This window comes from Poecilia reticulata, chromosome 1, assembly GCF_904066995.2.
Source record: "Poecilia reticulata chromosome 1, P_reticulata-male-v2, whole genome shotgun sequence".
In the NCBI taxonomy this organism is placed as follows: Eukaryota; Metazoa; Chordata; class Actinopteri; order Cyprinodontiformes; family Poeciliidae; genus Poecilia; species Poecilia reticulata.
The window spans coordinates 26207942-26220499 of NC_088830.1; the positions used below are offsets into that span (position 1 = coordinate 26207942).

The 12558-nt window shown below is 36.4% G+C and overlaps 1 protein-coding gene across 3 annotated transcripts in view; it reads left to right on the forward strand.

Annotated features, from left to right (window-relative positions):
* Positions 1-115: 115 nt before the first annotated feature.
* The window catches only part of ttbk1a (tau tubulin kinase 1a), a 61589-nt gene continuing 49146 nt past the window's right edge, over positions 116-12558 (forward strand). Inside the window, exons 1-2 of one of the 3 annotated variants that reach the window (XM_008417420.3) lie at positions 6085-6672; positions 10237-10317. In XM_008417420.3, coding sequence (XP_008415642.2) covers positions 10315-10317 — 3 coding nt within the window. In that variant the 5' untranslated portion in view covers positions 6085-6672; positions 10237-10314. Of the gene's footprint in view, positions 225-6084; positions 6673-10236; positions 10318-12558 lie in introns of those variants that run through there. The other 2 variants (XM_008417427.3, XM_008417423.3) reach the window with 2 other exon arrangements.

Here is a 12558-nt window from a genome sequence, read left to right on the forward strand (position 1 = left end):
ATATAAATTTCAACACAACAACATAAAAGAGCCATCTAAAAATGCACACGTATTTTGTGAAAATTAGTTACAGTGGAAGCAATCTACCAGCAGGGGGCGCGTTAGAGCTACAGCTGAGAACGTAGACACGCCGAGGAAGCGTGCGGTGCTGATGCTGTAGAGATGGAGCGAAGGGAGTGGAAGATGCTCGGTTCTATATCCTCCGGACGGATAGCAACATTCAGGTAAGGCGATAAATCAGCCAAGAGTTGAAAGAAACAGCTAGGTGAACCTAAAATAAGTGAAACCGTGTCGAGGAGAGACAGTCTGTGTGTGCGTGTCTGTCTGTCTCTGTGTGTGTGTGAGGCCACAGGCTGGATGGATGCAGGGGGAAGAGAGCCCCATTTATTCAGCGTTGAGGAGAGACGAATCTATTTTATTAAAATAAAATATGAGCCAGCAGACTAACGATAATAAACCTTGATATAACGGGCCCAAACAAGATGAGGCGTTCAGGAGGTTAAATCAGGGTGGGACTTACAAGACTCTCATGCTTCACCCAGCGGCTGAGAAAAGTCATTGTTGCGTTTAGACTGATTTATGTAATTTGATTTAATGCAGACAAGTGAAATAAATGTGTTAAGTGTATGTTTTCATAAATAGTTACATCCATTCAGACAAATTTACTCGAGTAACTTTTTTAAAAATTTACATTTAGGAGTATTTTTACTATGTTGTACTATTTACTTTTACTTGAGTTATTATGGAATATGGTTACTTTTACTTTGATTAAAATTTCTGTATTTTCTATCCACTGAATGAAAAACAAACATGTTTTAACCAAAATTCACCAGACAGACACACAGCAGTTCGTTAGTTTTATACATTTTTTATTGAAAGCAAACGATTTGGAAAAAAATATTTCTCATTTGATCAGTTAGTCAGTCTTTTGTCTTTTTACAAAATACTTTTTTATTTTTACTTGACAATTTTTTTGGACAGCTACTTTTTACTTTTATTTGAGTAAAAATATGTTGAAGTAGTGCTGCTGTTACTTGAGTACAATTTTTGGATGCTCCTGCTAGTAGGAAATTGCTTCCAGTTTTGCCTAGTAGTTCAACGCTATTCATGCATTTTTTTTTTTACACTCGTGAGGAGTTAGAACTGGATTATGTTTTAAAAACAAAAAAAATTATAAAACTAGTCAAACTAGTGATGATAGCGTTCCAAAATCAATTGTTTACTCATCTTTGTATTAGCGTTTGTGAACATTCAACTCTTTCCTACAGAAAATTTCAATGTATTGCACCTACCCAGAGTATCTTAAAATAAAGTGAAGTACAAGAAACTCAGTGCTATGTAAAATAGTTAAGTTTTTTGCCCTCTTTAAACCACCTCAGCTTCTGCTCAAACTTGAAAAAGCTTGCTTCCCTCAAAGAAACGCAGGAACCACTCAACTCAGCGACATCTTTTATTTATCTTTTGTTTTTGTCTTTAAATTATTTCAATTGACAGTACAAGACCACCAAGACTTCCCATAAGTAGTCAAAGTAGTCACAAAGAAGTCACAGAGCAGGTTGAAAACTTACAAACAAATGAAACAAAATCAATTACAGATCACAATGAACTAATTAACTAGTTTTCCAGGTAATGTTAATCTACTTTTAAGTTAACAGTGAATGAACAAACAAATAAACTACATTCCATGCACACAGGGGCGGATCTAGAAAAATATTTATGGGGTGGCAAGAGGGTGGCAGGGACTTTTTCAGGGGTGGCAGCATATATACATATATATATATATATATATATATATATATATAGTTTAAAAACAATACGAAATATTGTTTTTAACTTGCATTGTTTCAAAATTAGCTTCATATAGCACTGAGGCTTAAATACAATTTCTTAATGTAGAAATTGTATTTTCTACATTAAGATTTTTTTCTTATTTTTCTTAATTTTTCTTAATGTTCTTAATAATTCTTAATTATTTTCACATCTTTCGTACACCTGCTAATTGATATGCATTATTGATACGCATATTAATTGACATGCACTGTGTCCAGAAAACCATTTTTTCCCAATACAGGACAAGGAGAAATCTGTCACAAAAATATTAGTAGCGCCATCATTTGTTATTTGATATATCTATTAAATACGACTTAAAATAAAGATTACAAAACTGATGTTTGATAAATTCTCCATGATATAAATCTATAAACAGTTTAGTTAGGGTTAGTTCTGTCAAGATACAAGAAAGGGCGAATATCTACTTATATTGGTCAATCATTTTATTTTTAATATGCTGTAGGAGCCGTAGTTTGACGACTGTTTTAAATATCACCATGTTTTTAGAACACGGGATTAGCTCAGTTTTTGTCGCTTGTTTTAGGAATTGCAGCGGCTGCAGTGCGTCACAATAAAGGTACAATAAAGCTGATAAACAGGTGAAGAACCAAACAGAACCACTTCTGACTGTTCGCCAAGCCAAACATCCAATAAAAGTTCCACCAAGCCACTACTAAGGCACTGGGGTCATGATTCTGGACACAGGCAAAACAAGGTTCAATGTCTAAACTTATTGATTGTTCTTGGTGATTTATTTTCCTTTTTCACCAAACAATTACAGACATCCAACCTTCATTTGTTCTCATGATACCACTTTTAAAAACCATCGGCCCCAAACCCAAATGCCTGGGGGTCCTTCTCCAGGCCCATGCACTTATAGAAAGTGGACTGACCCACATTACTTCCTGTCTAAATTTAGAAAATAAATAAGAAAATAATAAAACACAAAATAATAAATAAAATCAACAATTATCAACCTACAAATAAACTCTGTAAATAATTTAAAAAAAATAGAAATTTAAGAATAAAGTAACAAAATTCAAATGGATAAAGAAATAAAGAAAAAATAGCTCCAACAACTTTTATTCTGCCTTTTCTCGCTCTGTGTGTCGCTTTACGCGGACCCGTTGCCATGGCGACCAACAGACAACAGCTCAACGAGCACATAGAGCAGAGATTACTGATCAGGGGAATCAACACCAAAAAACAAACATTTCCCACACAAAAAAGTAGCAAAAACACTCAAACAGAACATCCAGTCTGTTACATTATGCTGTCAGGCTTAATGTCTATATTGTGATTATTAATAAGTTTTCGCCTGAGCACAGCGGCGGTTGATTTAAACAGCTGCTCTACTGATGACGTGGTGGGCGGGTTGACCGGTTTTTGTTTTAGTGCTAACGGAACCAAAACACACCGAACTGCGCAGCACATGTTAAGGTTATCAAAGTCAGTAGCAGGCTAACTGTTAGGCTGGTATAACTGACCCAATGCTCACTTGTTCAATGTTTTCTTTAAGTTAAAACTTTTTTCTCACCTGTGAAATCTGAAGCCCATATTACCATTATCTATGGTTGAATTAACTAGTAAACATCGCGTCCGTTCTGATTCTTTGCGTGATTGTAGTAGTTTCCTGACCACCGATATTCCTGACTCAGTGGACAGCAATGGCGCATGTGTGACTTACGATAAATCACATAATGTCCAGTCCAGTAACATATACATCTATTAATGCTGCTGCCTCGCGCTCTGTCCTTCTCTCGCACTTCCCGCTACTTAGCAGTGGGTGTCAGGTTACATTGTGTTGCATTCAATGTTGTCGGGGGAAAAAGAGTTTCATGAGCTTAATGTCCGATTTGCCATAACTATTTATTGAATTCATTGTCGCTAGCTGGGGTGGCAACAGGGGTGGCGAGGCTCTCGTTTGGGGTGGCAACTGCCACCCCTGCCACCCCGCTAGATCCGCCCCTGCATGCACATACAACCCATTTCATCAACAAGGCTAATTTGGTCTTCTGAATGCAGATTAAATGGTATAAACTGTGCATAATGCCCAGTTCCTACCAGTGGTGTCTTTGTGGAAGCTTGAAGCTGAGGCTCTTTGTCTGAAGAGATCATTGTGAGCACAGGTGTGCCAAGTTACCTTATAGACTTCAGATGGGCCTGAGTGGAAGGGATGGGTGCGCTTGATTCTCTGTGATGCATGTGCCAGTTGGGTGGAGATTAACTTGACAGTAGTTAAAATAATAATTCTCTGTTTCCTAATTATTATAAACAAACAAAAAAATAAAAAAGTGAGGAGAGCAAAAAGCTGTGCAACCAACTAACTTCCTTCGCTGCTTTGCATTTTAAATGTTGAATATAATATAAATGTTGAATATATCTTATCTTATCTTATCTTATCTTATCTTATCTTATCTTATCTTATCTTATCTTATCTTATCTTATCTTATCTGCTCACATAATTACAAATTGACTCTGCACCCTGTCGCCCTGACGGTCCTGGGTTTGAATCCTTGGTTCTTTCTGCATGTAGTTTGCATGTGTGTGTTTTCTGGCTTCTTTCCATACATTAATTAGTCTTTCTAAACAGGTGTTAGTGTGCACCTTTACGGAGGAAAACCATTGTTGAAAGGAAGTGAAGTGTATTGAAAGTTTCTTGGTTGTCCATTGATGCTCTTATGCTGTTTTTCAAGAAGAACCAGCCAGATTTGTAGTCTCTATTTAGCTGTTGGAGACACATGCAAGAAGATTTGTAGCTGCAGTTGCAAAGAAAGATGGTTTAACAAAATGTTGAATACTAATACGATATATCTTTACACATATTTATTAATAAAAAAAAATTCATAATTTTCCTCCTGCTCAACAATTAAACCTGTAACATTGGTGGTAACAGCCTAATTTACTTTGAACATTTGTGTGTTTTTTATGAGTGTAGACTGTGTGTTTTTATTGTGAAAGTGCAAACTCTGCATCATTTGAGGCAAAGAAACTGGAGGCTTGCTTGGTATTTGCTAATGTATCATCTGTCCAGTGATTGTTTTGGCAACTCACTTTCAGAACTGGATCTTCACTTGGAAGGAAATTAATATATACAAGAAAGACCACTTTGCCTGAAACGAATGCTGTGCCTTTTTAGTTTAGTATTTGTGAAGTATCTGTCATCTCAGAAGAACAGGAGGAATCCGAGCCATGAAATCCATATCTACTAGCTGCTCTCATTGCTTCCCAGATAATTGTAAGTCAATATTAGGGTGGATCAGATGACAGATCTCTGCTTTTCTGGAAAAATATATGTTTGAAGGAAGATTTAAAACAGCTGAAATTGTGTGGGAAGGATAAAATTTGTTCCAGACTGCTGCTGTATTTTTAACCATCTGCAGGCTTCCTGATCAAAAGATTAATATTAAATATTATACAGGCACATACTGCCATTTTACAGCTTAATTAATGTTTACTTCAGTTGGCTAAAAAAATATGTTAAATACAACTTAAAAGAAATTTTACTTTGATGTTTTAATGAAAAGTAAGCTTAATACTAGCATAGAGGTTATTTTCGAAAGGCTCCTTTTATCTGACAAATGAGTGTTACATCCACCAATCTGTGTTTTTTATATATGTTGATCAAAAAGTTAAACTTTGTTTTCTTTTTTTTTTGACTCAAAACCATATATGATTTTTAAAATTTTTACAATTAGTTGATATATTACATACAATTACAATACAATTAATTAAAGTTTGAGGTTGGACCATTAGATTTAAAAAAAAGTTCACAGGGAATAATTTAGCTTTATTCTGGGCTTGACAGAATGATGTTTATTTATTTTTTTTATCAGTTAAGTCAGGCATGTCCAAAGTGTATTTGTGGCCCTTCAGATGATTTTGATCAGCACCTTACCACAATTCAACAATGTTAGAAATTTGGCCAGCAAAATTGAAAATAATGGATGACAAAAAAACTTTGGAAATTGTCTGTTTTCCTTTTACCAAGGTAATAGTCTGAAGCTCTTTTTATGTTTTAATGTTACTCATGTTTTATTTTTAAAAAATAGCTAATTGAAAAATAAGAATAATTTTTAAAAAATAATCTAGGCATTTTTTTTATTTAACGAAAATTTTGTTTAAGTTTTAGAGCCCAGTGCAAAAACTAAAATGCAGTGTTTTAGTTTTCGATTGAACGACGTCGCTGTGAGCAATCAACTTTTACGTTGTGATGACTGCGTTGATCAGAGGGAGTTTTATTTTGAAAGAGCTCGCCGGATGTTGTGGTTGCTGTGGCTGTTCTGACGCTGCTGGAGGCAGAGCTGCAGTGCGGACAAACAGGCTGGAGCCGGAGATCAGTACAGACACACGCCGCCCCGACAGCCCGCCCGGGTCCGCCTCAGCCAGGGACGCTGGTTCCGGTTCGGCTTTTTTTGTGATTAGCCTTTCGGATCCGGTCCAACAGGAGGAAGGAACCACTTCGCATCATCCTCCGCCCTTTCCCTTCCCCTCCTCCTCTTCTTCCTCCTCAACCTCAGCATCATTTTCAGCTGCAGCAGCATCAGATGAGCCCGGGACGGCTGCGCGGCTCCGAAAGCAGAACCTGCGGTTTGTTTCTAGACTCTGTTGGTTCCGGACTCGTAGCGGGACGTCTGGCTTGTTGGACGGGCCCGGTCCGGGTTGGTAGCCCCCCTGTCTGAGGAGAAATAAATGGTGATTTAGTCTTGTGGGAGTCTGAGGCCCAGACCTCGACCCCTCCTTAGAGGAACGGTGGGTTTTCTGGACCAGAACGTTTTGTGCCGAAGTAAAATCCCAGATGAAGATTCCCAAAAGGCGGAAAAGGAGCGGACGGTGTGCCAGGTAGGCCCGATCCGGACCGGTTTTGGCCCGGACTACCTCTCATAGCGTAGTGGGTGTGTGTGTGGGAAACGTTTCGGGTCAACTGAAGTGAAATTAATAATACGTATCAGCGACTTTAGATCCAAATGAGACCTGCACACCTCCTGGGTGAAAATGATGATGATGCTGCTGTTTGCATTGCTGTAATTCGTAACGTGGTCCAGTGCGGGCCAAATGTATTGATTGGTAAGGTGTAATGGTGCGCATGCGCGCCGAGGACCCATGACTGTGCACTGCAGAGGACAGATTGAATAAAGAGTGATGCAGGGATGCTGCGGTGAGCTGGATCAGAGCGGAAGTGTGCCTCACAAGCTTCTATTTATTCATTCATACCGAATATTTGTTCTTAATTTAAAAAAACAATTCTATAAAAACTGAAAGTAACTGATTTTAATACTAAAGCGGACATCGTTTGTTACCATCCTGAACTCTGAAGACGTAGTAGCCAATTAAAAGATCTCATTCATAAAAAAAACAACAAAAAAACAAACAAAAAGAACCTTATTCTTGTTTGAACAGAGCAGGGATGTTATCTACTATTTTTTGTATGTTTCACGTTTATTATTAGACATGTTAAATATGTAGAAAAATCATTTAAGTTTAGATTATCTTTTACTGCAGCAGCATAATTTCAAACTTCCAACTTTTCACAAATTACCTTCACAATCCAAAGAGTCTGGCTACTTGAAGCTTGTTTAGAGCCACAAATATTAGATGACCCTAAGAAAAAAGCCAAATTATAATTTTTGAGAAATATCTACTGAAGGAATTTTATAAGAACCTGCATTTTACTTCCACTTTGTTTGGTCAAAGAAAAAAACAAAACATTTACAAAAATTGGATGGATGCATTTTCTTAGGGGATGTTGCTATTTTTAATTTTTTTTAATTTTACTGCTGCTGGTAATTTTGGTGTCAATCGTTTCACTATTCCATGGAAAACCCTTGTTATGGTGGATATGTTTAAAAAATTTGTTTTTTCTTTGTCATTTTTCACCAAGACTTCTTCTTGAAGCCCGCAACATCACACATCCTCCACCATGCTTGACTATGGATGTGTGGTACTTTTCCATGTCTTCATCCCTTGCACCACACTAAACCTATATGAACTGTTTCCTTCCCAAAAAACCCCCAACAAAATCTAAGTCTCATCTGTTGAAAACACACATACTTTTAGTTGAAATTTCAACAAAGCTTCTGCTATTTTTATATTAGCTATATCTCTTATTTTACATTTTATTTCCTCACCTATACATGTTCTCAAATTTAACGTTGTATTTTGTACCTGAAAATGTGCTACTGCAGTAAAAGATAATTTTATTCTAAGTATTTCTGTACATTATTACCATTGGACCAGTAAATATGTCTGGCGTTTGTGACATTAATGTTTAAAAACACAAATGTTGGTTAGATAAGAAGGGAAAACAGCCATTTTTTAGCTAACATTTTAATGTAAAAATTGGCAAGCAGGATGTAGTTTTTTGTTTATCTTGCAAACGTTTAATTTAGATGATTTGTTTTATGATTCCCTTTTATTAAAAAAAAACTCAAAAAAGACATGTAGGAATATGGGGATCATTTTTGACAGCAAAAGGTTCAAAATAAAGTTCATAATTACATTGGAAATTATAAAATGCTGCGTTTTAAAAAAAAACTTAGTTTAGCTTCATTTTCTGTAAGATTGCTTTAATTGTTTTTAGAAGCTAAGGCAATATATTGTGTTATATATACATATTTTTTCTTTCTAATATTATCTTGATATGCTGTGGTTTTAAAATGGTGACTGGCTGTTTCTGAATGCTTTCATAAAGGTGTGATTCTCTGCTCTCAGGTAGACCCAGCCGCCTGACTGACGTGTTTTCAGGGACAAATATGAAACTGTTGATGTTCTTCTTCTCCATCTAATGGCAGATTCACCATGAAATTCTGAATTTGGCTCAGAAAACCTTTTGACTGTGCAAATCGTCTTACTGCAATGCAAAAAAAGAAAAAAAAAGTCCATCCCAATTAGTTCAGGATTTAACTGCAGTATTTTGTCACATCGCTTAATATCAGTCGAACTGCTGAGGCAGCAGAAGACAGCAATGTCTCTTTTACATAAATTAATTTTATTTTGCAATTCCAAAACTACTCAGCGACGGTATCCAAAGCATTTTAATGAAATGAAGTGATAAACCATCTTCAAGACGAAACATGAGGTGGATAAACAGCTGAGGAGATGCTTTTGGTGCTTTTATTTTGGAATGGTGCCAGTTGTGCAGTAGCTCAAAATGTCACAAGCCAGCCTTTAAAGTTACTTAATTAGCAAAACACTTTAAATAAATCTATACACTTAAAATGCCTTTAAACTCATCCACAATTTGTCACATTAAAGTAAACTTCAGTTTTATTCATCCGAATTTTATGTTAAATGTGAAGTGGAAATGATCACATCCAATATAAGTGTGCGCAAATGTAATATTGCAAAACACAATATTCATTGCACATTAAATTGCAGGGGTCACTTTAATTATAAATGTAAGTTTTTGGTTGGAGTCTCAGTGCTTTAGCTGGTCAAACCAAAAATATTCATACCTCTCAAAAATCTTTTAATTTGGCCATCATGTTTTGTTATGATGCTAATGGTTTGTAATGGAACTGAATTCAGTTTAGAGTTGATATCCTAGTTCTTTAAATTTTTTGTGAAATTACAAGAATAATGCTCACAAACTGTTATTTAAAGCATTTAAATGCAGAATAATCTACATTAGTCAGTTTTATAGATTTCAGTTTGTCAGGTTGTACAGATGAGAGAAAAAATAATGAAATAGATTTTCACCTCACTGTCAAATGGACGCAAGCTTCAGCATTAAATATAAACTATAGGTGACTGACGTCTTATTGTCATAAAAACAGAAAGGATCATCTACAAAACTGATTCTGGAAAATTATGAAACCAGCAAATGAAAATATCATAGACTCTGAAATATATTTTATCCTTTTGGACCAGCAAAAACTATGGATTTATTCTTTGAAGATGACACTAAAATTAAATGTTTTGGATTTTATATGTAGAAACAAATGTCAATCACCTGCTTTAAATAATTTCATTTAACATCTGAATATTTTAATATATACATCAGGAAATTAATTGACGTTAACAAACATGAAGTTTGCATTTCTTAACTAATTATCTGCATTTAAAAAATAAATCTTGCAGCTGGTTGAATGACAGGAAACAAGAACCAAACAAAAAATCTGAAACAAACTCAAATTCAAACATTTTTACACAATGCTTTAAAATCTTACAGCTTTGGTTTGTGGTGAATCTAGCATTACATGGTAAAACAAAATGAATATCATTTGATTTTATTTAATTTTTACATTTGGTCTCTGAGGATTTAAAGATGTAAACTCTGTTTATGAAGTCCTTCCCCTTCATGTTCTGCCTCATTTTGAAGCGAGGACAGACGGCCGCTGTGGCAGTCGGTGCGTTCGCTCTCCTCATCCTCTGATGGTTAACTGTGCCCTCTGTTTTGGCTTGTAGGCTGACAAAGGAACAGGAAGGGTTTTTTCCCGCTCAGGATTTGTTGTAAACCATCAGGTTTTCCAGGAGCTCAGAACTATGGTGAGCTCTGAGTGACTTTCTCAGATCAAAACTGGAATGATGACAACTCGGCTATTGGCAGAGCATCCCACCCTCTCCTCCACAATGATAAACTGATAGATTTTGTAGATAAAGGACAAGAGAAGAAGATAAGACTGCGGTTTGATTGTAGAGGAGGTGTCTGTCAGGATGATTCACTTTGATTTGCTGCTGAGGTCCCGTTACGACCCGTAGTTTACTGCTGCTGGACCACTAAGCCTCCTCCTCCATTTTACACATCAGTGCTGGATGCTGTTTTATTTGTGCATATAGAAGTGCATTATATACATTTATTAATAGTTAATTTGGATCACACCCATGGAGGATTTTGGTGTTTTAACACCTTGCTTTTCCTCCAGTTTTGCTCAAAAACTGAATCTATGTGCAGTGAGACTGATGTGAGCGCAGATGTCTATGTAAGCAAATAATAATTTGTGGTGGTTGCATTTAAATCTCACAAATGTTCACGTATTGAGGCACAGTCTCAACCCTGATAAATAATAGCTCTGTGTGTACGCTCAACTCTGGCTCTCCTGCTCATGTATGGAAGGCCAGGAGGGCCAAAAACCATGCAACATTTGATATTTTTCATATGCAAAGTATGAGAACAACTGTGTTCTGAACTTAAAGCTAATTACAAATGTTTTTTGTTTAATTTTGAGGATTTGTTGGATAAAAAAGAAGTAATCACAGCCCTCAAATCAAAAAACAAGCTACTGCAGCTAGTCTATTACAAATCTAAGTGTTAAGATTTAAGAAACAACAAAAGCTATTTTTTGCAGACTAAAATAAGAATATGTTCTTAAAGCATACAAATATGTTTATTTTTTTGCATTGCAGGTGGTATTTCAACATTGCTTGAGCATCTATATAATGTGTGAAAGTATTGAATATTCTTATATATTCACAAAAGGTGCAAAAACAGCTAGAAAGTTTATGAAAACATGAATTATTTTTGAACAAAAAACTCACCAATGGCTTTAATGAGTTTGTGTTATTGGTGGCCATGCACCCCTCAAATCAGTTTATGGAATATTTTGTGATATCCACCTATTTTCCATCTATATAACAGGTAAAACAGCAGATTCTGATGTGCTTGCGGTTATGTAAGACTGTTGCTGTGCTTTCGGGGAGACTTAGTGGTCCCTCTCCTCTGCAGTGACTGGAGTCTCAGCAGCGTGTTGAATTCTGCAGCAGGTTTCACTGCATCTCCAGTGTTGCAGCTGCCGGTGGCTGCGTATCTGTTGGCGATATTGGTACTGCTGTTAATGAACTGTATCACTGAAGATACAGAGAAGCCTCCTCTTTCCCTTTGCAGTCTTTCCAGTCCTCTGAGAGGCCTGGTCAGACCGGAAATACAGAGAACCCTCTAATACGATCCCAGTAGCGCGCCTGACAACTCTGCATGCACTGATGACGGCTTGGGCATTGCATGCAGAACAGCATGGTTTGGGGACTGACATGCATCATTTCGAACTTAAGGTTTCCCCCACAAATTCACTGGAAGCTGATAACCATTCATGGCTGATTTGTTGTATCCAAGAGGAGCTAAACGTAGAGTTTAGTTTGGGATAACTGGCTGGAGAACACCAGGGGAAATGGTAGACAACTGCTGTGAGACTAATGCAGCTGATGTTAGTAATCAATAGAGTGGATGAACAGTTTTTATGCTTTTCTAGTTCAGAATAATCACATCCTTTGGGATTAGATCACTTTGCTGCTGTAACATTTAACCCAGTGTCAGAAAACAGCTGCTCTGATGTTTGTGTGGAACAGAAAACTCTTCAAGGTCAAGACAGTTACCTAATCTGGAGTTTCTTTAAACCAAACTATAAAAGATACCATTTGTTTATTTAGAGGGCTGTGAAAAAGTGTTTCCCTGCTCCCAGATTTTTCTGTTTTCGCTTTTTTGTTTTGCTTAAGTGTTTCAGATCATCAAGCAAATATTAGTACTTGATCAGGATAGCCTGAGTAAGTACAAAAGGCAGTTTTCAAAGGATGATTTCATTCATTAAGGGATAAAAGCTATTAAGAACAACCTGACCTTATATTTAAAAAAGTAAAAGTTGCTCCGTAAAGCTAACGATAGGTTGTTTTATCTTAGGTGCAAAAACTAGTATCAATACTGAGGAATTTGAATATTGCAGAAATGTTTTCAAGTATGAACAATTATACAGTATCTGAATTGGATTTAAGTCCAGAACGGGACTTTCTACTGTGTTT